The sequence below is a fragment of the Cinclus cinclus genome, chromosome 3 (assembly GCF_963662255.1).
Source record: "Cinclus cinclus chromosome 3, bCinCin1.1, whole genome shotgun sequence".
In the NCBI taxonomy this organism is placed as follows: domain Eukaryota; kingdom Metazoa; phylum Chordata; class Aves; order Passeriformes; family Cinclidae; genus Cinclus; species Cinclus cinclus.
Window position 1 is genome coordinate 20,548,755 of NC_085048.1, and position 27,775 is coordinate 20,576,529.

At 36.5% G+C, this 27,775-nt stretch overlaps 1 protein-coding gene across 1 annotated transcript in view; it reads left to right on the top strand.

Moving 5' to 3' along the window:
* Nucleotides 1–27,775, top strand: part of ARHGEF10 (Rho guanine nucleotide exchange factor 10) — a 79,619-nt gene that overhangs the window by 41,034 nt on the left and 10,810 nt on the right. Inside the window, exons 18-25 of the mRNA XM_062488532.1 lie at nt 5,172–5,287; nt 6,920–7,047; nt 7,525–7,625; nt 8,571–8,692; nt 12,145–12,231; nt 13,527–13,750; nt 14,823–14,980; nt 23,552–23,694. Coding sequence (XP_062344516.1) covers nt 5,172–5,287; nt 6,920–7,047; nt 7,525–7,625; nt 8,571–8,692; nt 12,145–12,231; nt 13,527–13,750; nt 14,823–14,980; nt 23,552–23,694 — 1,079 coding nt within the window. The remainder of the gene's footprint in view (nt 1–5,171; nt 5,288–6,919; nt 7,048–7,524; nt 7,626–8,570; nt 8,693–12,144; nt 12,232–13,526; nt 13,751–14,822; nt 14,981–23,551; nt 23,695–27,775) is intronic.

Below are 27,775 nucleotides of genomic sequence, written 5' to 3' on the forward strand. Positions count from 1 at the left end.
AGGCTTTTATTTAATTTGTGTGGCTTCTGGATTTATGTAATAGTATTACTTTAAGAAAATCCTTCTAACTGGGAATAAACAGGAGTTTAACGTGATGGGACCAGCTGAGCCATTATGTTTGGTTGCCCAGCAATAGATGTTCAAATTACGGGTGATTGCATCTACTCTGTCTTTAGTAGCATAAATCCGTGATAAAATAGTAATTCCCAAATGAGAATCAGAACACACAGCAAGAGCCAGTAGGCAACAAATCACCATGGAAAATAAATGAGTCCATTTGTAATTCTTAGAAAGGAAGAATAGGGTGTGATCAGTTCAGGATTCTGATATGCTTGAAGAGGCCATGGAAATTGAACATTTAGGGGGACTGGATGGACGGCAATCCCAAGGGTGCAGCTGCTGTGGCAGCACCTATTTAAAGAGCTGCTGCAGTGCAGGGAGAGAGGTGTGACTGCTCGCTGTGCTCTTCAGCAAGGCAGCCTTCTGCCAGAGGAGGGAATCCTCCCTCTCTGCCCAGGCACTAGCACATAGACACTTCTCTAGCACGTGTATATTTATTCACAACCTTCCAAATTCTACTTTTCGTGAACCAAGTTAAACTGACTTTAACCACACCCAGGAAGGTTCCTGAAGGCTTTGAAAATGCCTAGGTATAAATGACCTAGAATTGCTTCTGTTTCAGTTATAAAAATTGCTTCATACCAGGCAAAACTGATGAATTTGAAGCTGTGGTGCTGAGAGTAACACTGGGAAACAAGCTGGTAAAATAAATGTTTGGTATTATACTCAAATTTATTTTGGCCTAAGAAGTAATTGTTATAAAAAACATAATCTTCTCCCCAGCTTTACATGGCAGCAAAACCAATTTAAACTTTACCCTCCTTTCTTCCCTCTAACCCAAGTTTTGGTTTTGTTTTCCTTTTTAACCTTGAGTGTATTTCATTTTAATGCTGAGCAAGGAATTGGGTATTTTGCAAGAATTACTGGTTGCTGGCAGTAAACTTGCCTGTTGCAGGGAGGCACAAATTCCTTAGGTAAAATCTTAGCAACAAAAGAGTTGGTGAAAAAAATTCTTGCTAGATTACATGTGGCCAAGATTTCACCCTTGATCTGTAGGTGGAATGCAAAAATATTGCCTTTGAAGCCACACATGTGGTTATTGGTTACAGCACCCTGCCTTCTCCCCTGCCCAGGCACAGTCTGTAGCATGAAGGATGTGTAGAGTTGGGGAGAGCCTTCTCTAAACCATGAAGTTGGGTTTTTTTCCCATAGGAAGAATGAGTTGTTCTAGAGCTTGATAATTAACAAGAGTGGATTAGAAATGAGAAGGAAATGTCTTTATCATTTGTGAAACATTTCACAGCACAAAAGAAACCGACCATGTATCTGTTTTGGAGTGAAGCCAAGAGTTTTAAAGTGTACTGTCTATGTATAAAAGGAGTGAACACCCACCCCAAAATAGCCAGCAATTGAATGGCCAGGGAACATGTGTGGGCTGAAGCAGCCAGTCTGTGGCTGTGAACTGAGAAACATCTGATGAACAGAGTAGTGTTCTCCCCCCCGCCCCCTCCTCCACTCAAGAAAAATCCTCCATCAGGCGATTCTCAGGATCAGCTGGTAGTCAGTGCTTGGTTAAACTCTGAGAAGCCAGTTTGATTTTAATCAAAGACGTTGTGAGTAACCCTTACAGGACCCACTTCAGAGACAGAGTTGCTGTAACTTGCAGCTATTATCGAGACACAATCCAAGTGATCACTTTTTGGAGAACTGGCTTTGATGAACATATATCACTGTTGATTTCTGAAACCTTATTTTGTGAAGCCTTTTTTTTTGGTGCCCATTAAGGTCCTCGATGAAAGGCTGATATTAGTTGTGCCTATTGATCTAGCCCTTGACTATTAAAATTTCTTCTTAACTTGACCATTTCTCTTTTCTAGAACATTAGAGGATGGAAGCAGGCTCTCATTAATTAATTACTATTTTGATTTTGTGCTTCCTTTCCTGTACTAAGAATGTGATTTTTTTAATGAATGAGCCTAAAATTGCTTTTGTTTGGTTTTTCTGTGTGACAGCCTTTCAGATGCCGGGTTAGTTTATTTGCTTTGACATTCATATTGCATCCTTTTTATCTTGATTTATTAATAGCCTATAAAATATGCATGATGTAGACAAAAAAGACTCAGGTGACAATTGCTGAATGAAATTCAAGATTTATGCCTTACTTCCAAGGCTGGAACAAAGATATTTGTAAGAATGTTTGAAGCTTCAAGAAGGGGATTATCAGGCATGGTGGATATATATGTACTGCCCAGGGCAAACCCATCTGTGTAAGCAGTTAAACCTGGTTTTATGGCCTTGGTTGAAGACTATGGCATAAAGTCCTGCAGCATCTAGGAGACTTGGCTGGATGCTGCTTGGTGTCTGTTGCATTAATGTCTTTTCTTCAAACAATAATAAACAAAATGTCTGCTAACTGTCTTTATCAGGCTACAAAGAGTGACCTTGGCTTTTATAATTTTAAGAATAATGTAATTCATCTGGGGGAAAATATTCATCCTGTACAAGTGAAGCCTCACAGACTCAGCTTTTCACAGCCTGATTGTTGTAAGTTTTCTCTTGGTTCAAACCCACAAAGCTAAATTTCAAAAATACTTGTAGCAAATTTTTATGGTAACTGTTTGGTTTGTTTATAGTAGTGGAGTTTGTAAATGACAGGTGACTGGACTTCTGCAAAAACTCAACTAATCAAACAATTATTTCTGTTCAGTGTAAATTTTTTTTGCAGAAGTTAGCTATTTGTTGGGGAATTTTGGAGCAAGAATTGTGTAATTTGTGTTGTTTACTGTGCCAGACACATTACCATGGCTTTTAGCTAGATTTCACTGGATTTCCTGTTTACACTGATCTGTACCTTTCTTAGCAAGTAGCCCCATCAAAATCAACAATTTGATATGTCTAGGAGCTAGTGATTTTGGTACTTAACAAATTGCAGTTACTGAGGATGTTAGCAAGGAAAAAGCTGTAAGCTATCAGAAGACAGATACAAGGAGAGAAGTGTTTACAACTTTTCAGATGTAGATTTTTCAAATATCTGGGTTGAAGAAAGTGAAAATACAGCTTAATGGAAGTATGGATTCTGCAGTTCAGGAAGTTTTAAATTTTCTTTTTTTTTGAAACAAAACTGCAAACATAGTCAACTGACAATAATTTCATAATTATTTTTCTTAGATCTACTTTGCAGTTGTTTCTTTTCATAGTGTGCAATAAATGTAATTATCTTTTCTTATGGACTAATTTGGTTTTAAGGGTAAGAAAGGCTAGATTGTTCTTTTAATTAACATTCAGAGCAGGCAAAGAAGAGGATGATAGTTGCATCTATTATCTGGGTGGGTAAACAGTAGTAAAGTCTTGTCATTTCCCTCTTTGGTGCTCAAGTGCAATGCATAAAAATAATTTAATTGATCCCATTTGCCAAAGGATTTAAAGTCCAGATAATAATTTTGAATTTTATGGGAATGTGTAATATTTCAGGTTTATGTTGTATTTTCCTGCAGTGAACTGGAGAACTCAGAAATAAAGTAACCATTAATATTTTATTTGAGCCTTGAAATCTTATGCTTCTCAGGGTTTAAGGCAGACTTCCAGCTTAATATAATAAATTGCATTAAAGAAAAACTTTGTGATGGCCTCTATCTGTATGATGCCTCCAAATAGGAAAATGTCTTTAGAAATCAGTTATTTTGATACCTATCTGAAAATATACTAATGATTCAAGTAGCGTTGTTTCATACATGTTTATATTTCATGTTTATTCTGACTTAGGTTATTTGGACAGCTTTGTTTGACAGGTTTGAGCCATTGTGCTTTGTGTGCTGGCCCTGCAGCAGGCTGGGGGAACGGAGGCACCAGCGGTGTGTGTGTGGCAGCTGAGATGTGCCCAGCACCCTCTGCCCTGCAGCTAGAGCAGGTGCCACAGCTCGTGTCCCTGCTCCTCAGCTATCTGCAGAGCCAGTAGACAGCTCTGTATTTAGATCCTGTTCTTGCCAACACCATTGAAATCCTTCTGATGCGGGGGTGTTTGCTGCCCACAGACTGGCTTCCAGAGCTGTGCTAGGGACGAAGGATCCATAGTTTGGATACTACACTGCGTGAGCTGAAGAATCTGCAGGAGTTTCCTGGCAAGATAATCCAGTCCTGTTCATGTCATTCAGCCGAAGGGAAACATGCTGACTCTGTATGAGTCAGGGTGGGTTTTTTTATGGGAGAGTGAATGTTGTTTCCAAAGGAATTACTTAGCTAATTCCACTCCTAACATCATGGTAGTCAGTCTATTAGTAGGGGTTTGCAAGCTTTGTGCATTTAAATGGACACCTTATCCTAGTAATCAGTGTGCTTTTCTGAGTTACTGTTCCCTTATTAGCCCTTGTACTTATTGATTATTAGCATAAAATATTTCTGCTGCTGTTCAGATTTGCAGTTGATTTTAGAACAGATCCTTTTTTGATTTAAGCATGATTGCAGTAAAATTTCAAGTGGTTCAGTGAAATTGCGGCTTATGTTAGAGTTCGGATATGGATATATGACCTCAAACCATCTCACAATCAATAAAGCAAATTTTGAATTTTAAACCATCATGGCAAAAGCTACAGATAGATTTTTTGCTTGTCATGTAACCAAAAACAACCTCCAGGAAAGATGTTTGCATTGATGTATTACAGCAAGTCTGTTGTTTGGTCCTAAACAGGACTTCCATGGCAGTAAGAGATTTTGGGGTCAGTGAAGCTTTGATATGTGTTACAATTCTAGTGTGAGATATTAAAACTGCAGATAGTGCTCTCCATCATACTAGATGGACAACTTGAATCTTGTTTGTAGCTAAAAAAGCAATAAGATGATCTAAAAGGAAATGCCAATGGTAATGCCTGTACACGCAAAGGTTGTATGTCTGTAATATACCTATTAACTCCTAGGGTGCATTTCACAATTTTCTGTCTGCAGGGACATTAGAAGCAGCTGGAGCAAAAAAGTGAAATTCTGAGGATGTTGTAGAAATAAACCACTTGGATTTTGAGACGTAATATATGTCTATGTTGTCTTTGTGATACTTTCTTCGTTCAACTGAGAATTTAATCTTTTAATTATGTATAACCATATAGTTTTATTCATTTCAGACAAGCTCTATATGGGACCAGGGCAACTGTACCATGATCTGCAGGACCTTTTACACGACTTGAACGTACTTGGTCAAATTAGTCAATTAATAAGCAGCCTTAAAGGAAACTATCAGGTAATAAAGCTGGATTCATTTTTCAAGTCTGTTCTTGTAAAGTAGTATAGTTGCCTCTCCCTAGGGTTTGTGCAAAACATTCTTTAGTTTTCTCTGCAAGAAGTGGAATATTTTTTACCTCTAGTAATGCATTTACTGATAAGTGTTAAGTGTTATAAATAGATTACAGCTGTCCTTCTAATCTTGTTTTTCTTTGTTGTTTTTAAGTATAGGTGGATACTACAAGTGTCTGCATTTGTTCAGTAGCTGATAAGCTTATATGGAAACACAATTACATTTTGATGTTAAGAAATTGGATTCTTGCAATTAGACATGGTAGTAGGAGGATGGTTATTTGGAGGAAGCTCTTGATCTCCGTCCAAGCTCATAATTCTGGCTTTTGGAGGAAAACTGTACTTAAAACTGAGTATAAATAAGAAAAATATAAAATTATTTTCAGAAGAATTTTAAAAGTATATTACTTTAGCTTTTTTCACATCCCTTTGATTTAGCTTATATTCTGGCAAACAAATATAGTACTTAGTAACACCAAATGAAATCTTGGGACTTCAAGCAATTACCTTTTATCTTGGTTTTTTATGTGTTTTGTATGTGGTTACATGTAATTTTTAATTCCTGACTGCCACCACAGGTTGCAAATGTGTGTATATGTATGAATATATGAATATGAAAGCTGATTTTCTCTTGACATATCTTGGCTTCAAAGTAAAGGCGTTAAATAAAACATAGATAAATAAAACATAAATAAAAACAATTTTGTGAAAATATGTACTCTATGAAAAGAGTACTTTTGGACAAAGCTTCACAAGTATTAGAAGGTGAATTTCATCTGCATAATTGGGAATATGTATAGCATAGATATACTGTAGGACATTGAGCCATCACTATATAAAAAACCTTTCTGTCTGTGCTGACAGTCAGGGCCACCTACTCTCTTTGAAAACTTAAAATTCAGTCATTGTTTCCAGGTGGATGTGTGTAAGACCATTACAAGAATTTAGTTGAGGAATGAGGTCAGCTTCTTTATTTTTGAAAAATGCTTAAGTTGTCACAGAAGCCTGATGGTGGAAAGTGTGTGTACTTCTGTGTACTTGTTAGTCTTTATGCTTTGTATCATTCAGGTGAGCTTTTACTCTCTGTGGAAGAACATTCACCTTGCAGTGAGCTATTGTTTAAGCATCTTAAATAGATTTAGACCACACATCTTTCATGATGAGTCTGTAAACATTTTGACTCAAAAAATTGAACAAAAGCATGTTTTCAGTATGATTTGCAGGTGTTTTCAAAAGTTTCTTTAGTAGCAGAATCTGTGATGCTGGAATAAAGGAAAAGGCTTATGCATACACCTGATACAAATTTACATTTTTTAAATTTGACAAATGCTTGGGAATGTCATTTATGTATCACCAAACTGAGCAGTGTGAGATTAAATGTTCAGATGAAATATATTAGAAAATATTCTACAGATATTTCTGAACTCTGTTTACAAATATGGCTAAATTATCCATGATGGAAATGTGGTCTAATTGAAGCCTATGTGTCATTGTTTGTTATATGCAGGAATCACTTTATTATCTTGTTTGCAACAGGCTGGTAGTCTGGTGTTGAATCTTAGTTTTTTTATTTTTTCAGAACTTAAACCAATCTGTAGCCCATGACTGGACTTCAGGTTTACAAAAACTGATTTTGAAAAAAGAAGATGAAATCAGGGCAGCAGATCGCTGTAGAATTCAGCTGCAACTCCCAGGAAAACAGGACAAGTCAGTAGAAATCTTGATTACAAAACTTTCTGAATTGGTTTATGTATTAGTTATAGAAAGTATGAGTGAGGATTTAGGAATCTCTTGCTCTTCCCTCCCTTCTGTCTCTATGGTAAACCCCTGACTATTGCTCTTATTTCATAATACTGGGAGCTTTAATGTTCCAGAGCAGCACTGTAGCTTTTCTCCTATTTCTCAGCCCAGGCGTTCTGGATGCAAGAAGCAATAGAGGAGCCATGGCAGGGACAGCTAATAAGGAACAGTCACTGTTGTGTTCCTTCACCAGTTCCTCTCACATTTCATGCAAAGTACAGGAAGATGGATATATGGCATGTCATAGCCTGCACACTTAAATCAGAGCCGAGTCTTTATCTAAGTATTAAAAAATAATGAAATTTCATCTTGCTCAATATTTTTAGCTGTGGTTGTATTCATACCCAGTGCATTTATAGTGGCTTTTTTTTCTCTCTATTGCAGGTCTGGGCGGCCAACTTTCTTTACAGCTGTGTTCAATACATTTACCCCTGCCATCAAACAGTCTTGGATCAACAATTTACAAATGGCTAAACTGGCCCTTGGTAATTCCTAGTTACTCAAATTGCTTAACAAGTTAAAATAGCTCTCAATGTACAGTGTAATTTATTTATTTTTATTTTTTGAGAATTATTTTCTTTTTTTGGTGAAAATTTCTCAGTTTGTGTCTTGTTTAAAATTGCAATACAGTAAATAGTAGTGATTGTGTATCACTACAAACTAATAACATTATATATAAAACAGGGCACTCATTATAAAGGAATATATTTTCAACAGTATTTTAATGAAGTCTGGTATTCATTACTAATTATTGCATTTAAATCAACACAAGTAATCTCTAAGTAAGAGCAATAAAAAATATACTGTCCTGTGATGTTATTAGCCTCCTGTCTTTGCACAGGGGGATAGGTTTCCAAAGATATTTGGACTTTTCCATGCCTAACTTGACAAAGATTAACTTGCTTGAAAGCAAGTTTCACCAGCACATGGTCAAAATAGAGTGCTTTTGTGATGTCTCACAGAAGACAAGCAAAGTAACAAAAAAGAAGAGAGAATGGATGCTTCCATCATTCCAGGAGGATCCTTATAATTATGATAACTGGCGGTTAGTAGGGATATTACTTAAACAGGTCTGCCTGTTTAATGCCTGTTGAGATGCTGTTCAACAAATTTCTAGATTTCCTAGAGTCTGAGGAGAGGCTTGATGTGTCTTTTCCTCTTTCAATATTAAATTTACAAGACCATTAACAGACTACCCTCAACATTTTAATAATGTAAGGTGTTCTTTTTTGGGTTATCAGTATGTATGTAATCTACTCAATTGAATGTTTGTTCACAGTTTTATGTTGTCATTTATGCATTTATGACATAAGAACAGCCTTATCTGTATTGACTGCTCCTGACAGAATTATTTTCTGTTTCTGTGGAGAGGTGGAAGTGATTATTCAGTGAAAGGATTGTTGAGTGCTTATTTGTTCTTTCCATTGCAGCGGAGGATAACCTGTTAGGTTGGTTCTGCATAGAAGATGATGGGAATCAAATAAAAAAGGAAAAACATCCTCTCCTTGTTAGACACATGCCAGTGATGATGGCCAAGCAACAGGAGTTTAAGGTGAATGGAATTTTGATATGAGATTACAATTAGGTTTTCTTATGTGATATAATTCCTAAAGAATAACTTATTGCAAATACATATGTTAGTTCACATCTGTTAGTTCCCTTGAGCAGCTACCCTGCTTTAAGACCACTAGCAATTAAAGGTCCAGAAGAGTCACAGGAATGTAAAATGCTGCAATCTTTGAGTCACTAAGGAGCATAGTGTTTATTTTTGCATAGTATGACATTCACTTTCATATGTAAGTGAATTACTCAGTGTAAACAGAGGTGCTGGGAATTTTTAGTTCATCTTGAGATTTCCAAATGTGTGTTTGGGGCTTAAAAGTAACCTTAAGCTTACAAAGAGCAAGAATCTGATCTCCATGAAAGCTGTCCTTTTCTGGTGTAACTATACTAAATCGTCTTTGAGTTTCTGATTTTTCTTTTTTTAGTAGCACACAGAGAACAATATTTTATTTTTTTTCCTATAATTATGTTCCATGGAATCTTATGTAAAATGTCATATTCTGAACAATGATATAGAAATTGTCTTAATGGTTCATTTCCTAAAGCAGTGTGTCAGTTTGAGGTCTTATTGACCACTGACTTTAATGATGAAAATAAGTACAATACCAAACCAACAGATGGAAGGGGAGAGTGCTGGATCCTGTTTTTCCTGAGTATTAACAGTATTTCTTACTGACTGTCAGTCAGTAAATCTTGTGCAAAAAGAGTAATGGAAATAAAGCTGTGTATATGTGGATAGAATCCCAAAATTAAGTTAATGTCATAGCATGGGTGCTGTTTAAAGAGATGAGTCTGCAGGCCCTCGCTGCTAGATCAGCCTGCACAGGAGGGAAGCTCAGCTGACAGCTTCACTTCAAATGTGAGTATACAAGCCTGGATATTGGGGGAAAATAATTGGTGGTTCAAAATGCAGTAGAAATGTGTAATGGAGCTAAGACAGTCTATTCCTATGACACTGGTTTTCAGAGCAGTGAAAATTTACTGAAACTCTCTGATTTCCCATTCAGTCAGTCATGCTGGTCTTATTAAACAGCTTTTTCTGTACTGACTGCTTTCTAAAGTCACCACTGGTGAAATAACCATGTATTTTAATTTTTTTTCAGAAACTTAAATTATGTATGTATTTCCTTAGAGCCTAGGCATTTGTAAATCCTGAAAATGCATGCCTGGAGGGCTGAAGCTCAACTCTTGTAATCAAGTTAGAACAGAGTCTTGTTATTTTGAAAGGGAAGTTTGTCACCTTTACCATTGACTGATGATCTTTGCCTTGGTCACTTCAGGGGGAGCAGAGTGTGTGACAAAATTTGCCTCAGCCCTGGCCTAACTTTTCCAGTTTTGCAGCTCCTGAAGTAATGTGGGTGTGAGCCCAGGTGTCATTCTTGGTTCTCCCAAGTCCTTGATATTACTAGAAAATATGACTTAGGTATTACTGTAGCCTCAGCTGCAATTTGGCTCTCAGGCCCTGGCTCAGGGTGGGAAGAGAGCCTTTGCTTGGCTAATCCTGGTTGTTGGCTCTCTGAGTGCTGCTCAGGCTGCCCGATGCTGTAGGGAGCCATCAGAGCAAGATTACATCCTGGGCTTCTGTCAAGACTGAGAGCTAAACTGCCATGGTTTAACTATGGAAAAAAAATCACTTTTGACTAAGATGCAAAGTGACACAGAGGTGTAACAAGGATCCTGGGAAATATCCAACCTGCAGACTGTCTCATTTTTTCACTAGTGATATATTTGTCACAGCTACTGTAAATCACCTCAAGTAGATAGCTTCAGCATGTGCTAAATGAGATATGCTAAGATGGGCATGGATAGCTCTGTTTTTTTGTCTTTCTCTTTTTATCATCTAGTGATTGCAATTTTTTATCTATATATAGTGAATTGCTTTGCTGAATTAATAATGTTTTTTCTGATAAAGCAAATCACTTAGTAATGCCTGCTGACTTCAAGGAGATTTGTAAAATTCTTTGGAAAATCAAGTAAACTTTGAATTTAGAACTCTTAACTTTTGCTGATTCGTTTTGTTTTTTGTTTTGTTTTTGTTTTTTTAAATTGTTCACTGTTGGGAGATGTTGTTGGCAGGCTATGGGGAGTTAACACTAACTAAGTTAATACTAACTGAGATGTGTACTACAATATAATCAGAAGGACATTGATGTCCAAGAGAACATTAGTTTGAATTACACAGAATCTTGTGTAAAAATGTAATATCACACCTCATTAGAAACCTTTTTATTCTCTACACAGTTATGATCTGCTTTTATATATTTTGAAGTGTTTACATAAGCTTTAGGAAACTGCTGTGGACATTAAGGAAATTAGAAATCCATGACTGGTCATAAAATGTTTTTTTCAGATCCTTGATGCTTGAATGATCTTTGGAGTTGGGATGGACTTAAATATAGACATTGAGTCTGGTGTTACTTTCAGGTTTTGTTTTTTTTTTAATGGCCCGCATGATAAAATCATGAGTATTGTTATTAATTTACTGACAGTAACATGATGACATGAGATTGGAATGGAGCTGAAGTCTAAAGAATGATAATATTAGCATTGTAAAGGACTAAGGCAGCTGGAGAAATAATTTGAGGGGAGGGAAAAGAAAAATAAAAAGGTTGATAGTCAGCAGGACAGGCAGATGCTATGCTCAGGGAGGAATTAGGGGTCTCATAAAACCAGATTGTAGAGGTGGTTTAGTTGGTCTGTTAAAGTAATTTTAATACTGACCAGCCAGGTAAAGATTGGTTAGGAATATAATATTGTTGCAGAGAGAACTAATGAATGAGATGTATAGAAATAGGCTTCTGAAGAGGTAACAATGGTGTAATGCTGCTACAAGCTCTGCTAGAATATTGTGTTCAGGTGAGAAAATTCTGCACTCTCAAATATACACATGTGGCTGATACATCTGCTGGAGAGATGCCAGTTGAAAAAGTGGCAATAATAAGTTTAAAAACAAAAATTTGATAAAACAATTGTTTAAAAAATTATATGGTAATTAAGTGATAATATTAATTTAGCCTAAGGAAGTGGTGTCTCATGCAGGGTCATTACATGTATCAGCCTTACATGTAAAAGGACACTACAGAGAAAGAGAATTACCTGGTGTCTGAGATGAGCGGTCACAGGCTAATGATTACACCAGGGATGGTGTCAGTTTGGGGACATGAAAAAACTTCATAAAAGTCATGAAACATTTGAGCAGATCAGCAAAAGAGAATTTGTTGTCTTTGGCATTGGAGGTCTGTAGGGGTAAATAAGGAATGTATCAGGAACAGTATCTGTGCACCTGACCCTGCCCATGAGAAGCTGGGTGAACTAAACTGACTCCTTGCCTTGTGAGAGTCTTTGATATCCTTAAATGCTTTAGTTAATTACAAACTAAAATAGGTAGAAAGAGGCATATTTTTTTAATGTGCTAACAGCTCTCTTTTCCTCTCTTTAAAGATTGAATGTGCTGCTTATAATCCTGAGCCATACCTTGCTGGAGAAACAGAGCCAGATTCCTGTGCTGTGGAACATGGTTTTCTTTGGGTAAGTGTAATCTTTAACATCTGAAAGTGGTTCTCTTCTGTTTCTTTCCATTGCATTTTGTGACTCTCAGCAATGTGTAGATATGAAAGAAATGTTGGGTTGATTTTTCCTCTTTGTTTATTTGTTTAAAGATAAAAGGTTAGCTACTAATTTGTCCATGTGATCTTGCTGGTCTGTGTAGCTAAGTGTATGTGATTTGTGCAGCACAGAATGAATTCCAAACTGCTGAGCACATTCAGAAGGGAGTTATGTGCTAATTTGTAACAATTGCTGCTAAAACCCATATGAGCTTGCACTGTCCTACCGTCTGTTTTCATGTTTTAAGAATGTTTTAGCCAAAAATAATCTGTTTGCATAGGCAAAAAAACTTACTCTGCATATTGCTATGACCATGATATGCAGGTATTCCAGCAGAGGTGGATAGAAGCTGTTATTAAAATAAAAAGCAAGCTAAGGATTTCAGGAGCTTTTCTACTTACTGCAATACTGAAATTGTGAATTAAAAGTTAGAAATAGCTTTTCTTCAAATTGACCCATATAATTTCCTTTTGTCTTTGCCATTTGTAAACAGTCATTGCAAAAACATGCAAATTAAATCTTTCTACTGCTACAAAATATTCTTTCTTTCTCTTTCCTATTTTATTCTGTATAAACAGAAAGAGTTATTGCATAAAAACATATACTGTGCTTCGGTAGATTTGTTTGTTGTTTTTTTTGTACTTCTCCCTGATTCCCAAAAGGTACAAGTTTTTGGACATGTTCATGATATTTAGTGCTGGATCAGGGAGAAATTCAGATTTCTGCACCAGCAAGTTTACAAAACTCTTTCTTTTGGGACAGAGCATTTCTTTGTAGACCTGTTACATGTGTGAAGTACAGGCCTCAGCTATTTTACCTTTTTTAAAAGAACCTGAGACAATTTAGAACACCAGTTATTAAAATAGCATGTTTCACACATATTTACAGTAATTGCATTATGTAATGTATATACATTTGAGTCAGATATCAGAATAGGCCATACTAGTATTCCTGCTTTAAAAACTTTTTTTTGTGAGTGTAGAAGTCAAGTTTGTTTATATATAATGTTTTGGCATATCTTGTATTTGTGCTGAATAATCCTCTTATGTCTTTATGCATGAAAATTCATATTCATGCATAGAACTTAAGATGCACTCTTCAGTTAACATTCCAGTCATTCCTCCTTATACGTGCTGATCATCCTGGAGACAGGTATCAGTCACAGTGTGTTGTTTTTGGGGTTTTTTTTAATTTTATTTTCCTTTTTTTCATTTCAGATTGGCAGTTGTACTAATCAGATGGGCCAGATTGCAATAGTCTCGTTTCAAAGCTCCAGCCCCAAGGTTATTGAGTGCTTCAATGTGGAATCACGGATTCTCTGCATGGTCTACATACCAGAGGAGGAGAAGCTGAAAGAGCAAAACAAAGCTCCAGACTCTGAAAGTGTTCTTGCAAAAACATGTAATGTGCCTACTATTTGCCTTGGCATGGAAGAAGGAAGGTGATTCTTAGTTTTGGTGTAATGTGTATGATTTATTGATTAAGTTTACTATTCTATAGCAAAATTGTGTGAGATACTTCTAAGAAAATGTTTACTTTTGAAAAAAAGTATCCAAGTGTTATCCCAGTGACCTCAAGGTATCCTTTCCACTTAAATCAAGGATAAAATGCACTCTATATTATTTTAAATTACACCATGTGGTATTTGAAATTACAGCAGGGCATCTTTTTGGTAAAAGAGGTTTAGTTCATCACATCTGAAAATGTAAATACTACTTTTGTAACATTACAATGTAATCTTCAGGTATTGGAAAATTTTCAGAACAGCAAAGAGGAATCTATTAATCTTCTGCTCTGTTATATTATGAAGGATTTGTCACATGAACAAAATAATACTGCTGTTTACTATTGACATGAATTACTTTGCTCTCTTTGAACTGGTGGCCTACTGAGCTATCACTTGATTTATGCTGGAGAACAAGGCTACATGTTCTAAACTTATAGTCAGTTAGCAGGCAGATCTTGCTACAGTTGGTTGAGGGCATAAGTGCAACTACATGTGATTTTTAAAGGTGTTTGCAACCAGTATAAATGCAGGAGAACACAATTCTCCAAAGAAAATGCCATTTCTATAAATCAGTGATTTAATTCTTAACATACCCATTGTAACAATCAGTAGGAATTGTGAAAATTTTAAGTGTAAGTGACATCTGGTAGTGAGTTTTTCTTTTCTTCTCCCTAGTTCTCCACATAACATAAATTTACGTTTTTTAACTAATAAAAGTTTTAGATAGACTCATAATAAGGACTTTGAGCAGAATTTGACATTCTGAAACCAGAATGTCTCTTTTTTGAATAACTGTTTCTGCAGATAAGATAATATGAATATGTTGTCATATGTCAATGTTAAGTAATTGCAAGTTGTCTATACAGACATTCTAGTGTGTCAAGAATTGAAGAAGAAAATCCTCATTCCCCCAGTATTTTATTCTAAACTTCTCTTTTGCATATTCTAACAAGAACTGTGTAAAGCATAATTTCACAGGTCTGTTTCTTCTTGCTTATTTCTGTAGCATTTCTATTTACAAAAGTTGCCAAGGCTCAAAGAAAATTCGACTTCAACACTTCTTCACTCCTGAAAAATCAACCGTTATGAGCTTAACATATAGGTCTCAGTACTTGTTTGCTGGCTTGGTAAATGGAAACATCTCAATCTACACAAAAGCAGAAGGTAATGCTGCATAGTGATATGATTTGATGGTATCCTGAGGAACTCACATGTCAGTGTATTTTGGCAGAAATAATTTTCCACTAATATATTTTCTGAAAACTCTTTGTAAAACTGCTGAACGAGGATTACTGCTCTTTCCGGTACATCTGGAGACACTTGTTGTCTCTTTTTGAAGGATAGTAGAAACGTTGATACTGTTTCCACTTTCACCATACATGCATGTGACAATTGATTTTTCCCCCTTAGTTTAAACCCTGAAGTCTCCAGTGTTGCAAGAGTCCAGAAATTTGTGTGCTAACAGCAGTATGCAGTATTTTACACAGCACAGTGCTTATTTCTCTCAACTACCCAGTACTGGTGTTTATGAAACACAGAAATCCCCTGTTGGTAGAGATTTCTGTATATCTCATTTAAAATGAAACCCCATTTTTACTGTACAGATGGGATAAGTCCTATGTGTGCAGTTCCCGTATTTCAAGGTAGGCCTCCTTTTTCTATTAGCATCATGGTTATTTTGTATATAGCTAAATAATTGACTAAAATAATTTGAATAAAGGAGAATCCCAGGCAATTCCTCTGAACCACAACTGTCTTTTCCAGAGCTGGTTCATGTGCTTCTAGTACATCTCACTAACTTCCCTGCAGTATGGCATATGTATCTGTGATTCAGTTCAAAATCAGTGAGGCTTTCCTCACTGTTAAGGTTTGAAACCTTAATGTTTTAAGTAAAATGTTAGCACAGAGACTCCTAACCTTGCCAAGTACAGAGCCAACAGAGATCTGCCTTATCTGTATGAGCTGCAGTAATGATGGCTGTCATGGTTCTCCAGTGAGGTGGGCCCCGTGAACAGTTCAGCTGCATTTGTGTGACACTGTATCTTGGCCACTAAATTTTCCCAATCTCTAACTGAGGAATCAAAGTCAGTGTCTGTAATCTTGGAACAAATCATATGTCTATTGTTGGCTCATATAAAGACTTTGTTTGGGAAAGGTACAGGATACTTTTTTTTTTTTTTCCCAAGCAACAAAGGATCTGGGCAAAAGTGTTGGGAAAGAGACTTCCTTTGTCAAGTTGTCATCTTGAACCCAGTAGGATTCCTGTTGAGCTGTTGTCTGTGATCTGAAGCCAAACATTAGATTTCAGTTCCCTTTAAAACACTGGGGTTTTTACCACTGAGTAGCATTTTTTTTTCTTTGCTTTTCAGGCACAGGAGTGAGGTCTTGATCCTAGGTTTATAATATTTTTGGTATTTCAGTTTCTCTACATGCCTGGGAGGGGTATTAAAGTGAATATGTCAACTTCTCTGAAATGTATTGGTGTATTTAAGCTGTTTTAAGACTGCAATTACTATAATTCAACTTCTTCCAGAAAAGACTACTTCAAAAACACAACTGACATCCTTGGCAGTATAGCTAAGAAATGAGTCTTGGGTTGCATATCTATAGAGAATGTTAAAGATGGGGCAGAGCTGTTAACCAGACTGCATTACAGTCTGGTTATGAGATGAAGGTTTTGCACTGACCAGAATCATAGCATCCCCTGTTTATCTTCTTCTGAAGACACTGGTTTTGGGCAGTGAGATGATCACAGAGCCTGTCAAAGTCTGATCACTGGAACTTTGAGATGAGAAATAATAATGGTATTTTCTGAGTCTTGTCAGTTAATCTTAGTCCCTCTCCTTATTGGTCAGTATGGCTTATTTCAGTTCTCCATGCCCCATTGAAGTTGTGTGATTCAGCTGCTGCCATGTTGGTGTCTGTCTTCCTTGTAGTTGCCTGCTGTGGTTATGTGAGGCAGTCAGCCCTGGAGGGGTGTTTTTATGAGCACTGACCTATTTACCAAACAAAGGAATCCAAGCAGTGAAATGGGAGGGGGGGAATGCAACCTCTGAGGAGCTTTGTGCAATTCATCAGGGTTGCCTTCTGTTCTGCAGAGGGGTTTACTTTTCAGCCATGCACTTCAGCATGGGTTTTGATCTGTCACCGTAAAGGAGATTCAGTAAAGATTTAAAAGTGAATGTGAAATATATTACCACATTACACCTTGATTTGAAACCTGAGAAGGACAAATGTTGTGAGATGCACAGGAAAAATGGTTGTGCAGCCTGTTACAGGATTCTATGAAGGAGAAAGGATATTTCTTCTAGGATGAAAATCTATCTCACAGTCTGTGATAGAGTTGGGCTCCTTTTGTCTTCCTCCCTGGGCAGAAACTGCCTGGATCAGTTCAGTCACTGAAACTCAATGCCTTACTCTGTGTGGTCAGAGACCCATGGCCTGTGTCATTTGGTTTGTAGGTCCCAAATAGCTCTAATTTCTCCAGTTGTTCTCAGAGGGGTCAGTGCATATAAATATCCATTACGTTTGTTTACAAACAGCAAGTGCTTTCTTCTGACTTTGTTCACTAGAGAACTTTGTCAGATTGACAGCATCCAGAGTGCTCTCTGGCTGCAGAAAGTCTTATCTTGAAGCAGTAAAAAATGGAAACTGAGAAGTCTGTACAGTAAAGCAAGGAGCAAGTGCCATGCTGGTGAGAGAGTAGGAGGTGCACAACTTTCTTTCTGAAGGGTAGTCATATTTTAGTAAGACACCTCTGTATCCATGAATTTTCACAAATGAAGGTAAAAAGTACTTTTTAGTATCTTATGAATTTTTAAGAACTTAAAGATACATACTTTAATGTATTTGAACATAAACTAAAAGTAAAGTCTTGCGGTGCTGATGCTGTAAAATCTACTTGTCTCTTAAATGTGAGCTAACATGGTGATTTGTGAAAATATCACAGAACACTAGGGTGCAGGTCAGCTAATATGTTACTTGTAAAAATACTACCCCTGATAATTATCCTCACTAATCCTTAGTTTGATGTGTGTGAGAAGACTTGTTTTGGGATCTGTGAGACAGCTAGTGAATTAAATGCTGTTCTATATAGGAATGGGAATGATGTAGATTACAAAATTTCTGACACATTGTTTGTTGAGAATTTACTTTACAGGTCTATGAACATTTGCGCAGTTATCATTCTGAAAAATTCTGCATTTAGTTTTTGCCTCTGGCTGAGTTAATATTTCCATGCAAAACATGCTTAAAAGAGGTAAAAGTGTTGCATTATCTTTGTTTAAAAAAACATAACAAAGCCCCTTTGTGATGATTGCAGACAGCCCAGCAGATGTGTTTTCTGAGTGATGTAATAGCAAAAAAGGTCAGTGTGTGTTTGACTTCAAAAAAGTCAAAAAAGTATCTTAGGAAAGGGAAATCACAATCTTTATATAATATAGGTGTATTGTTCCTGATATACTGTAGTCAGTTCCAGCTACTTCCTTTTTTCTAGACATTGATATACATTTCCTTTTCATAAAGTCCTGTGAAGAGCACAGGAGAGAAACAGGAAAAAGAAAATAAAAGCTTGGAATTATTCTGGCAGAAAGTAGAAGAATTAATATTTTAGTAGCTCAGTAAGAATTTGGTCAGGTGAAATAATAGCTGAGGCAATTTTGGCCGTGCACAGAACAGAAGAAACTTCACTGGTAAGAGCATAGGCAGCTCTGAAGTTGGTCAGAAGTTTTGATTACTTACCTGTCTAAAGCCTTGTGGCACTAATCAAGCGAGCATTTTCAGAGGATTGATATAAAGGAAAATGATGAAAACTGAAAGGAAATACAAGGGTAAGGGGAGACAGTTACAACAATGAAGGAGTAGCAAGTCATTTAACTGGTGAGGTACCTTGATGGATTTGGTAAGACCCTTGTGTCATCTGACAAATTGAGGAAAGGAAGAATATATGGAACGTAAAACACTGATGTCAAAGTCAGAGCTTGAGTGGATCCATGTGCGGCTCTGGCTTGTCTGAAGAGTGGATTTCTGGCATGTGATTGCCACTTAGAAGTAGACATTGTGAGTGATACTGCTGTGAAAAATAAGCATTGCTATTAAGCTGTTAGGGAGGGGACTAGAGCAGTGACACTGCAACAGAGATAAAATACTGTTGTCTTTGCAGTGTCATGTAATACTAATTACCAGAAATACTGACATTGCTTTCAGTCTCATTTGTGTATCTGATGTTGGGACCTCCAGCACCACCCTTTATAAATTTAGGAAGAGCTCTGTCAGCTGTTTAGCTTGAAGAATTTGATGTGTCTGGGAGAAAAAATGAGTATGCATGCACAATATAGGACATTCCTAGTTACACATTGTTTAGAAGAGCAGGCCTGAGTGTTTTGACTTATTTTCAAGTGACAAGAATGTGCTAAACTTTTGAATTCTGTAGGTACCATTTTGCTCCTCCACAGTGCTGGTTTATGTGCTATGTGATGGAAAAAATGTTTGTGCTCCACTGCACTAATTAACCAAGAACTGCTGTTCCCAGGGCTGTGTTGGCAGCTCTGTTGTGAAACCATCAATAGTGCTGCTAAGAAAGAGAGGAAGCTGTCAACAAAAACGCCTGCTCAGTTCAGCTTGACTGAAAGCATAAAGGAAGGGAAGACTACTACAAACTTTGAAAAGACTTTCTGAGGAAATAAACTATATGTTGTTAGGTTATCTCATATGAAGAGCTGAGTGCCCCAACTAATTACAATTATTAAAGTACTAAATATTTAAAATATTTATAAATTAATAATAGAAAGCTTATTCTTATGAAATATTGTAAAATAGTATTACTTTCCTTCATTGGGTTTTGTGGAAACAAACAACAGAGAGATAAAATAGACATTGTTTTAAAACTTTTCTTATCTAATTAAATTTGAGTTAATAGAAGGATAAACTAATTTTTCAAATTCATAAAAATCACAAGACTAATAACATTGCACTAATGGAAATAATGGCCTTTTACGTTAAAGTCTTAGAAATACTTTATGTACATGAGAGACTTTAATGCAGCTAAACATGATATATGCATTGCAAGATACTGTTCAACACTGTTATATAAACTATGGCATGTAACTTCTGGAGAAATATAACTTACAAAGAGTATTAAAAATAGTGGCACAACACAGTGACATAACACAGATCTATTAGTATAAAATCTGTCTTCTATTTTTAATTACTCATTTAATATTCAAATATCAGACATCTTATATACAATATAAATATATGACATCTAATTTCCAGAAGCCCCTGGATTCATTTCTATCTTTGACCCTGTTCTCAGATTTTGCAGACACATCTCTTTCCTGCAAACAGCTGTACCTGCAATTCATACAGTATGCCTTGAGATTCTGTTGGCAAAAATTTTATTTTGGCTTGCTTCTTTTCTCTTTTGCCAGGAAAAAATAAACTTATTTTAGTCAGTTACTAGCAAAGGATTTTATAGCATCAAACAAGGCTGTTCCTTATCTTTTTTTTCTCAAGTGCTGTGACTAATTTTAAGTACCTGGATAGTGCCAGTTGTTGAAAGTACTTACATAAGCATGTCTTGAATCTGCAGGTGTTTACACAAGTCAAATAGAGATGATGCTTCTTTCCCCTTAGATTTTAGAAGCCATGAACACTGGATCAGACAGATAACATGAAATAGCCATGAATGAAGTCTGTGCAGGCAGGTATTGAACTGGGTCTGCTGAGATCTGGAGGGAGAGGCAGGGCAAGCATTATGTTTTCTTCAAAGTGTGATTTTGATAGTTTTAAACCACTTGAGAGCTAGACACAGACTTGCTAAGTAATTTTGGAGATGGGTGATAAAATTCTTGGTCAGCAAAATGAAGTTGTGATCTTACTTTCAGCCAGCAGCCTGTGGTTAAAGCATTTACAGAAGTATGTCGGATTATCAGGCTTAATCCCTTGCCTTGCTTGAGTGTTTTTTTTTACCCGTGATTTCCACTCTCAAGAGATTTTCCTGGCTGCCACAAAATGAGAAGAGAGAGATGCACAGATTTAATTTGTCTTCGTAGTGCCATTCCACTTTGTATAATTAATTAATCATTCACTGAGGCAGGGTCCAGAACACAGCTGACACACCCTTTGAATACTGCTCTAATTACTAGACCAGAGAGTGTCCCCCTACCCTTTTTTTCTCCTCCAAATGCTGTCTGATCTGGAAGGCAGCAATATTTGTGGGAAGAAATAAAAAAAGCACCAGAGAATAGCCTTATCACATGACTAGGGTCATAGTGTAGAGTGTCAGCTTTGGATTTTCCCTGGGCTGATATATCTAGTGGTACTTCAGGGTTTCTTTTTTCCTGAAATCATGGTAAGATGAAAGACATGAGGCCTCTATCTCAGCTTCTTCATATGTCCAGTCCTACAGAACTTTTAAACTGGATTGTCAAGTACTCTGTTAACACACACACACACACACACACACACACACACGCGCACCAACAGAAAATAGTTTTGTGAGAACTGAGTTTTTTTAGGCATGTATGTTGAATCAGATATTCATTACTAAGTTGGTATTTATAACATTGATAGTATTGAAATCACCTTCTTACATTGATCAAAATTATTAATAAGGCTTAATGCTTAGTTGTCTGAGGATTACATGGAACTTCAGGGCATAAGGGTCCAGATTAAAAAAAATAATAAAAACATTAGATGTTTGAAATTTAATTTAAGCAACATGTAAATGAGTCCACAGTTGAGATCCTGAAAATCCGTATTTTCCTGTTGTTTCAGTACCAGCTATGCTTTATATATAAATTATAGTTTGAATGTATTTAAGAGAAAGAATTGTCAAGTTCCATGAACTCTTTGTTTTATATTAATGGTTTTATTCAGTGTGAAAATATAACTTGTAAAGATAACTTTTTGCTCAGCTTATCTGCTCCTTGCCCAAATTCATAGTCCTTATCCTTCAGAAAAGACAGGAAGAATGTACCAGAATTATGCTGTGTTTATCCCTAAGAATGGTGCTACAGATTGTTGTTAAACTTCTGCAGCCAGGATCCATTGCACAGTGTAAGTTGTGACACACACGTGTGCAGCTTCACTCTCTGAAGGCTTTGCACTGCCTGCAGTGGTTACAGCAATCATTGGCTATGGGCAATTTAGAATTTAATTTGTGGATAATGTGGTTGTTAAAGAATGGAAACTTTTCCAGAAGTTTGTTTGCTACTAATAGTACATATGAGTCATAGAGAACACAGTGACTCTGACATTGCTGGGAGAGTTTGCAGGCTTGTAACTGGAAGCACTCTTCTCAATGTGTAAACTAAAATAATGAAAATTATTTTGACAGCCTGAAACTAAATGTCACTTTTACAAAGATGCTTTCAGAAGAGAGCCACATCGTGAGAATGACTCAGCGAAGGTTGTATCACAGAGATGACAGAAATTTTGAGAAGTACTCCAGAACTGAGGCTTCTCATTATTGTTGTTGCTACTGTTACTGATGAAGCAGGAAATTTCTTACCCCCATTCTCTAAGCAAACAATAGAAGATGCACTTGTTTTCAGGAGGGAAGAGAAAAAAAATTGTACTTAAGTGCTTGTCTAAAGATATGTTTACTTTGGTCTAATCAGTCAAAATTTAAGTGGTTACTGAGGTGAAACCAGTGTCAAAAAAGTAGACAACTTTTCTGCAGCTTGTGCAGGAAGAGGGCTTTTCAGTGAAGCAGTGGTGCTTTTTGAAATATTTTATCTCTGTATAAAACCCAGTTACTTTTAACAGATTTTTATAGTATTAATAAATCATAATATATAGAAATGTCATCTTTGAGACTATATTCAATGAGCACTTAGAATATATAAACTAATATGAAATCATTAAAATTATTATTGACATACTTGGTATGTCAATTTGTATGTATAAATATAAAGCGACAACTGTTTCAAGAAGTTCATGTTGCTGATTCTTAAATTTGGGGATAAATAATCTGCTATTCCTTGTTTCAAAGAGGTGGCAGTTGAGAGTGACCATAGCAATAGGTGGAAGCATGCAGTTCTTACCACAACCTCACTGAATAACAGATTGTGCCACATACACATGCATAATTTAATTTAGATCTGCTAAATGCAGTCCAAAGAAAACACTGTGGGTTTTATAATTAGTGGGAAAAGTAAGAAAAGTGAAAATATGGTACAAGACCAAGTTTTAATTTCTTCTTTTGTTTTAATTTCTGTCTTAAATGAAGCATCTAGTAGTAGCAGGAAGGTCCATTCCATCAAAATGCTCTTAGAGAGTGATCTGCACTCATTAGAGCCTACAGTAAAAATCTTCCTGACTACTTTGCACATGAAAGATTATTCTGTTCTAGTTAGAAACTGATTCATCTTGAAGTAAGTTGGTTGTGAACTCCCTCTGAGTTGGAGACAATTGTGTCAGCCATGGATTTCTGACTGTGTTTCCTCTGGAAAGGGAAGCAGTTGTATCAGAACAGCAATGCGGGATTCTTGAATTATCATTTAATCTTGATGAAATTTCCTCTGTTGATAAATGTATGAATACTAAGGTTTGAGTTTTCCCCTTAATGTTGTTTTATCCTTACAAATTTACCCTGGAGGCTAAAAGTAACCAAACACAAATCACAGTGTAGCTTGAAATGGCAACTTGCAGAAATTCAAGCAGTGGACTTTTCAGAGCTGTTTTAAAGCAAAGATCACTTGGTTGGTTATAACCTTTTTCTTTTTTTTTAAGATGGAACATGGAACATGGAACCTCAGAAGATAGTTAAATTGGGGGTTCTGCCTGTTAGAAGTCTGCTTGTGATGGAGGAGACCATTTGGGCTGCATGTGGTGGACAAATTTTTATAATCAGCACTGTGACACATTCCATAGAGGTAAATGTTTTTAAAAGCATTGCTCACCTATTATGCTTCAGGGTACAAGTGGTAAAATTTAAAGATGAAAATGTGTTTAAGAAGCATCATGATTCAGGAAGCTTTTTATTGAATGTGGTCTCAGATCTTTTAAATCTAACTCCCTTAGTTTGTAATTCTGCTGTTTTGTTCTCTGCTGATGATTAGACCTTGCTCCCATTTACCCACTGGTTTCTGTAAGGTGCTTGGAAATGATAGAGCATCTGGGGCAAGAGATTTTCTTAAAAATGGAATCTGAGGTAAGGCAGCAGAGAAGTGGGTGCCTGTAGGAATTTCATGTTAATTACAGAAGGAGGTTTAACTAAGAGACTGCCTATATATAGTTAGATGTTACTTGTACTTTGTGATAATTTCATAATATAGTTTTTCAGAGTTTCTCTTCTTGGTGACTTACAAAATTTTTATTTGCATAAGAGCACGTTCTGACAAATAATTACACAAAAGCCAGCTTTTTCAGAATGAGAAAAGAGTGTTAAGTGTTCAAACTAATATTTGTGACCATATTTTTCAGAAAATGTTAAACCCTTATTTCTGTCAAAGTTACAGCTTTCACCAAAAGAACATCTTAGTAGTCCAAAGTTAAGAGTTGATGAAACATTAGGAGTTCAACCTCTCCTTCAGCCTACAATAGAGTGTCCCTGAATTGCATGATGTTTACAGCCATGAAGTTGTTTCAAACAGGAGTCATGATGAGCTCACAGCCTTTTTCTTTGTGTGCTTTGTTGCTGCATTTTTTTCTTTGATGATCATGTTTTCTCCCAACAATTGTCTGTTTGGTACAATTGATTCTGTGAGTCACTGTCATGGGTTTGCAGGGAAATAGCTAACATCCTGATTTCCTCTGTCTTTTTCTGTGCTTTCTGAGAGATTTGTTTCATCTAATAATATGCTTGGATTGTATCTATTATCCTACTTTGCTTTTTTTTAAGGCTTGTTTTGGTGGTAGTTTGAATGGTGTGATTAAGGAAAGATTTTGGATGAGTGATTTGGATAGGTGCTTGAAATGAATTTACATTAGTTCACAGCCTCTGGGAACACATGGTTGCTGTTCTACAGACTTTAGTAAAATCTCTCAGATTCTCACTAGGAAAATGGTAAGAAATCAGCCAGGTTGTTCCTGTGTGAGGCTGGATTCCTGCAGCCAGATCTCTGTAAATAAGTTTGTCAAGTTTGGCCTAATTCTGTAACAAAGCTCTCCCTAAGTCAGGTATGGCTGCAGTTTTGGCTATGCTAGACATAGGAGAACAAACTTTGAGGATCAAATAATATTTAAAGCTTACTCTGTCACAATACAGTAAAATATCATGGACTGCAGTGTTGAAAACAGAAGTTTGGAGACATAAAATAACAAGTACTGTACCAGTATCTCTCAGACGTGGCAGTTTCATTTTTTCAGCTGTTACTACAGATTTTCCTATAAAAGCATCACAGAAGGTTTCTTCTCATTTCTCAACTAAACCATCTGTTGTAGTCAGAGCTCAGGTTATTACAGGTCTGTTGTACACAAGTGCTGAAGCAAGCAACATATAAGAAATGGTGCATATGAGTTCTTTTTTTTCTCAATATAAATAATTTCAAGAACATGATCATTTTCTGTACATCTGGCTGAGGATCATCTTTTTTATTTTACACGAATTCCCATGGCATAGTGTGTCATCTTCCCTATGGAATTGTGAACTAGTAGTGATTTTCTGCTGCTTCTTTATGAGTACTAAGACATACTGATGATTTTCTCATCATCTCACCAGACTAAACAGGTCACTAATGTTTTCAGTTTTGCTGCCTACTTAGTGACCTGACTTGTTTTGATAACTTCGCAGGTTTGTTTCCAAAAGTGATCTGCTATGTTGTCTTTACCACATTGACTGGCAATATTGTTTCAATATTATACAATACATGAGGCAATTTAAACTCTGTCTATAGCAAATATTTTAACATCTGAGCTGCCTCTTCCTTACTGTGAAGGGAAGAATCTTTGCTATGAGGGGAAGCAGCAGCAAGGAAGTGTTTGTTGTCCCTCTGTGCTCTCTTTTGTTGAGAGTTAGTAGTAATGATTTGACTCCAGATTGTTTACAGAAACATCTTTATCAGCAGGCATCCAAGCACAGGGCTCACCTGTTACTCTTCCCTCTTTACTGAACTCCTGTGTATCTCCATATACTTAATGTGGATATATGGATATATATCTATATCCATATATATATATGGATATATACAATGAATATATTTCATTGTATACTGCAATGCAGCTGCTTGCTAGTTCATACTACTGTCATGCATACATACTGTGTGCTCTGCATCATGTACATTATCTGTAAAGGCATCTGGCAAGATTTTAAGGCCATATTTGTGCAAGTCCATGAGCATATTCAAGACTTTTTTAAACTTGTTCTTGTGAAGCACTCTTTGCTTCACAGGTATCTCATATTTAACTCTCTGTGTGTTTGCTAAGTGCAAAGTACATTATCCTCTAAGACAATCTCATTCCATGCCTCCTTGCTTTGTTAAGATCTTTATTTAAGATCTTTTCTTTATTTAATAATCTTTAGTAAATGAACAGGTTTGGCATTGTATGTATTGGATTTGCATACTACTCACTTCTTTTTTCCTCCCTCTGATATGGGTAAGACTCTCAATTCACTTATTCTAATGATATATTACTGTAATAGAATGTTTTAGGTAATGTCTTTTGCTGGCACAATGCCCCAGACTGGCACAATGCCTCAAGATCCTTGGCAGGGCATACATGAGAAATGCATCAATTGCTGTTATTTATTAATTAGATACTCTGATCCTCTTTCTGTGAACAAGAAATTGGTCACTTAGTTTTGACCCTAGATCTTACACTTGTATTGCTGGTGGGTACATCCAATAATGGTCCCTTGTGCCTGGAGATCCTTGTACTCTGCAAAGGCAGTTTGTGCTTGTTTCAAAACTTCAAAAAGTGCCAGAGTATTTAATAAAGTCACTGTGTCATCAGAGTGTCATTCTATCCTAGCCTGTCTTGTCTTGTTTTTAAAACTTTGCTAACTATAGAGGAGTTACACTGAAAGTTTAAGTTGAGTAAACAAAAAAAATGGAAATACCTGTACATGAATGTGTGTTGCCCAAGTACTGTAACTTCTTTAAAGCAGTGAAAGGCATTTGTTTGATGTTGAGGGTAATGGCACCCATTATCCTCTTCACCTGAAGCTGGAGAAATCGTGCTTCATCTCTTAGTGCAGTTTGGTGTAAGAGAACACACCCTGAAAAGAAGGGTTCTGCTGGCCTCCATTGTGGCATCCATGATGCTTTCTGCAGCTCCTGTGCTGCTGTAGTTAGAATGGGAGAGCCTGAAGGGGAAAAGCCAGGCTTTGAATAGGGAGGAATGTAGGTATGAAAACTAAAAGACAAAAAGAAAATGGAGTTCAATTCTTTTACTAACAAAAGGAATGACATCTTTGTTCTTTTGTGTCTGTATTTCTTGTTATAAAAAAAATAAAAAATAATAGAAGTAAAAGGCCAGCTCACTGGTTTTCAGATAGACATGTAATTGAAACAGATGTCAAAGCTGTCCTTTATGCAAAGATTTATGCATAACAAGGTGCAGTTTTGGGGTAAGTTCTTTCTCCATGTTAGAAGACCCTTTCAGTGAGAAGAATAGTTCTTTCTACAGGTCTTGTTATGTTTGCAGTATACAGTTTTAGTTCAAATGGGTGTGTGTGTTCCAGCAGACAGCTGTACCAATGGGAGGGCAGACTTAAGTGGGAGTATAATGAATTGGCTGGTAAAAATGGAATGTGACAAAAATGCACTAGCAAGTTGTTTTCAGTGGCACCAACATAGTTGTCAGCTGTGGTCAGATCACTCCAGAGAAAAATTTTTTACAATCTTCTTAATTTTTCTTCTAATTTCAAAGAGTACAAGTTGCTGGTCAGGTTTGCTTCAGCAGCTGTGGGTCTATCCCCTAGAAGTTCTGAAAAGCCACTTACTCACCAGTGTAGGGATGTATGAGTCTATAAATAATGTAAATATTTTTAGAATGTTTTTTGCAACGGAACAT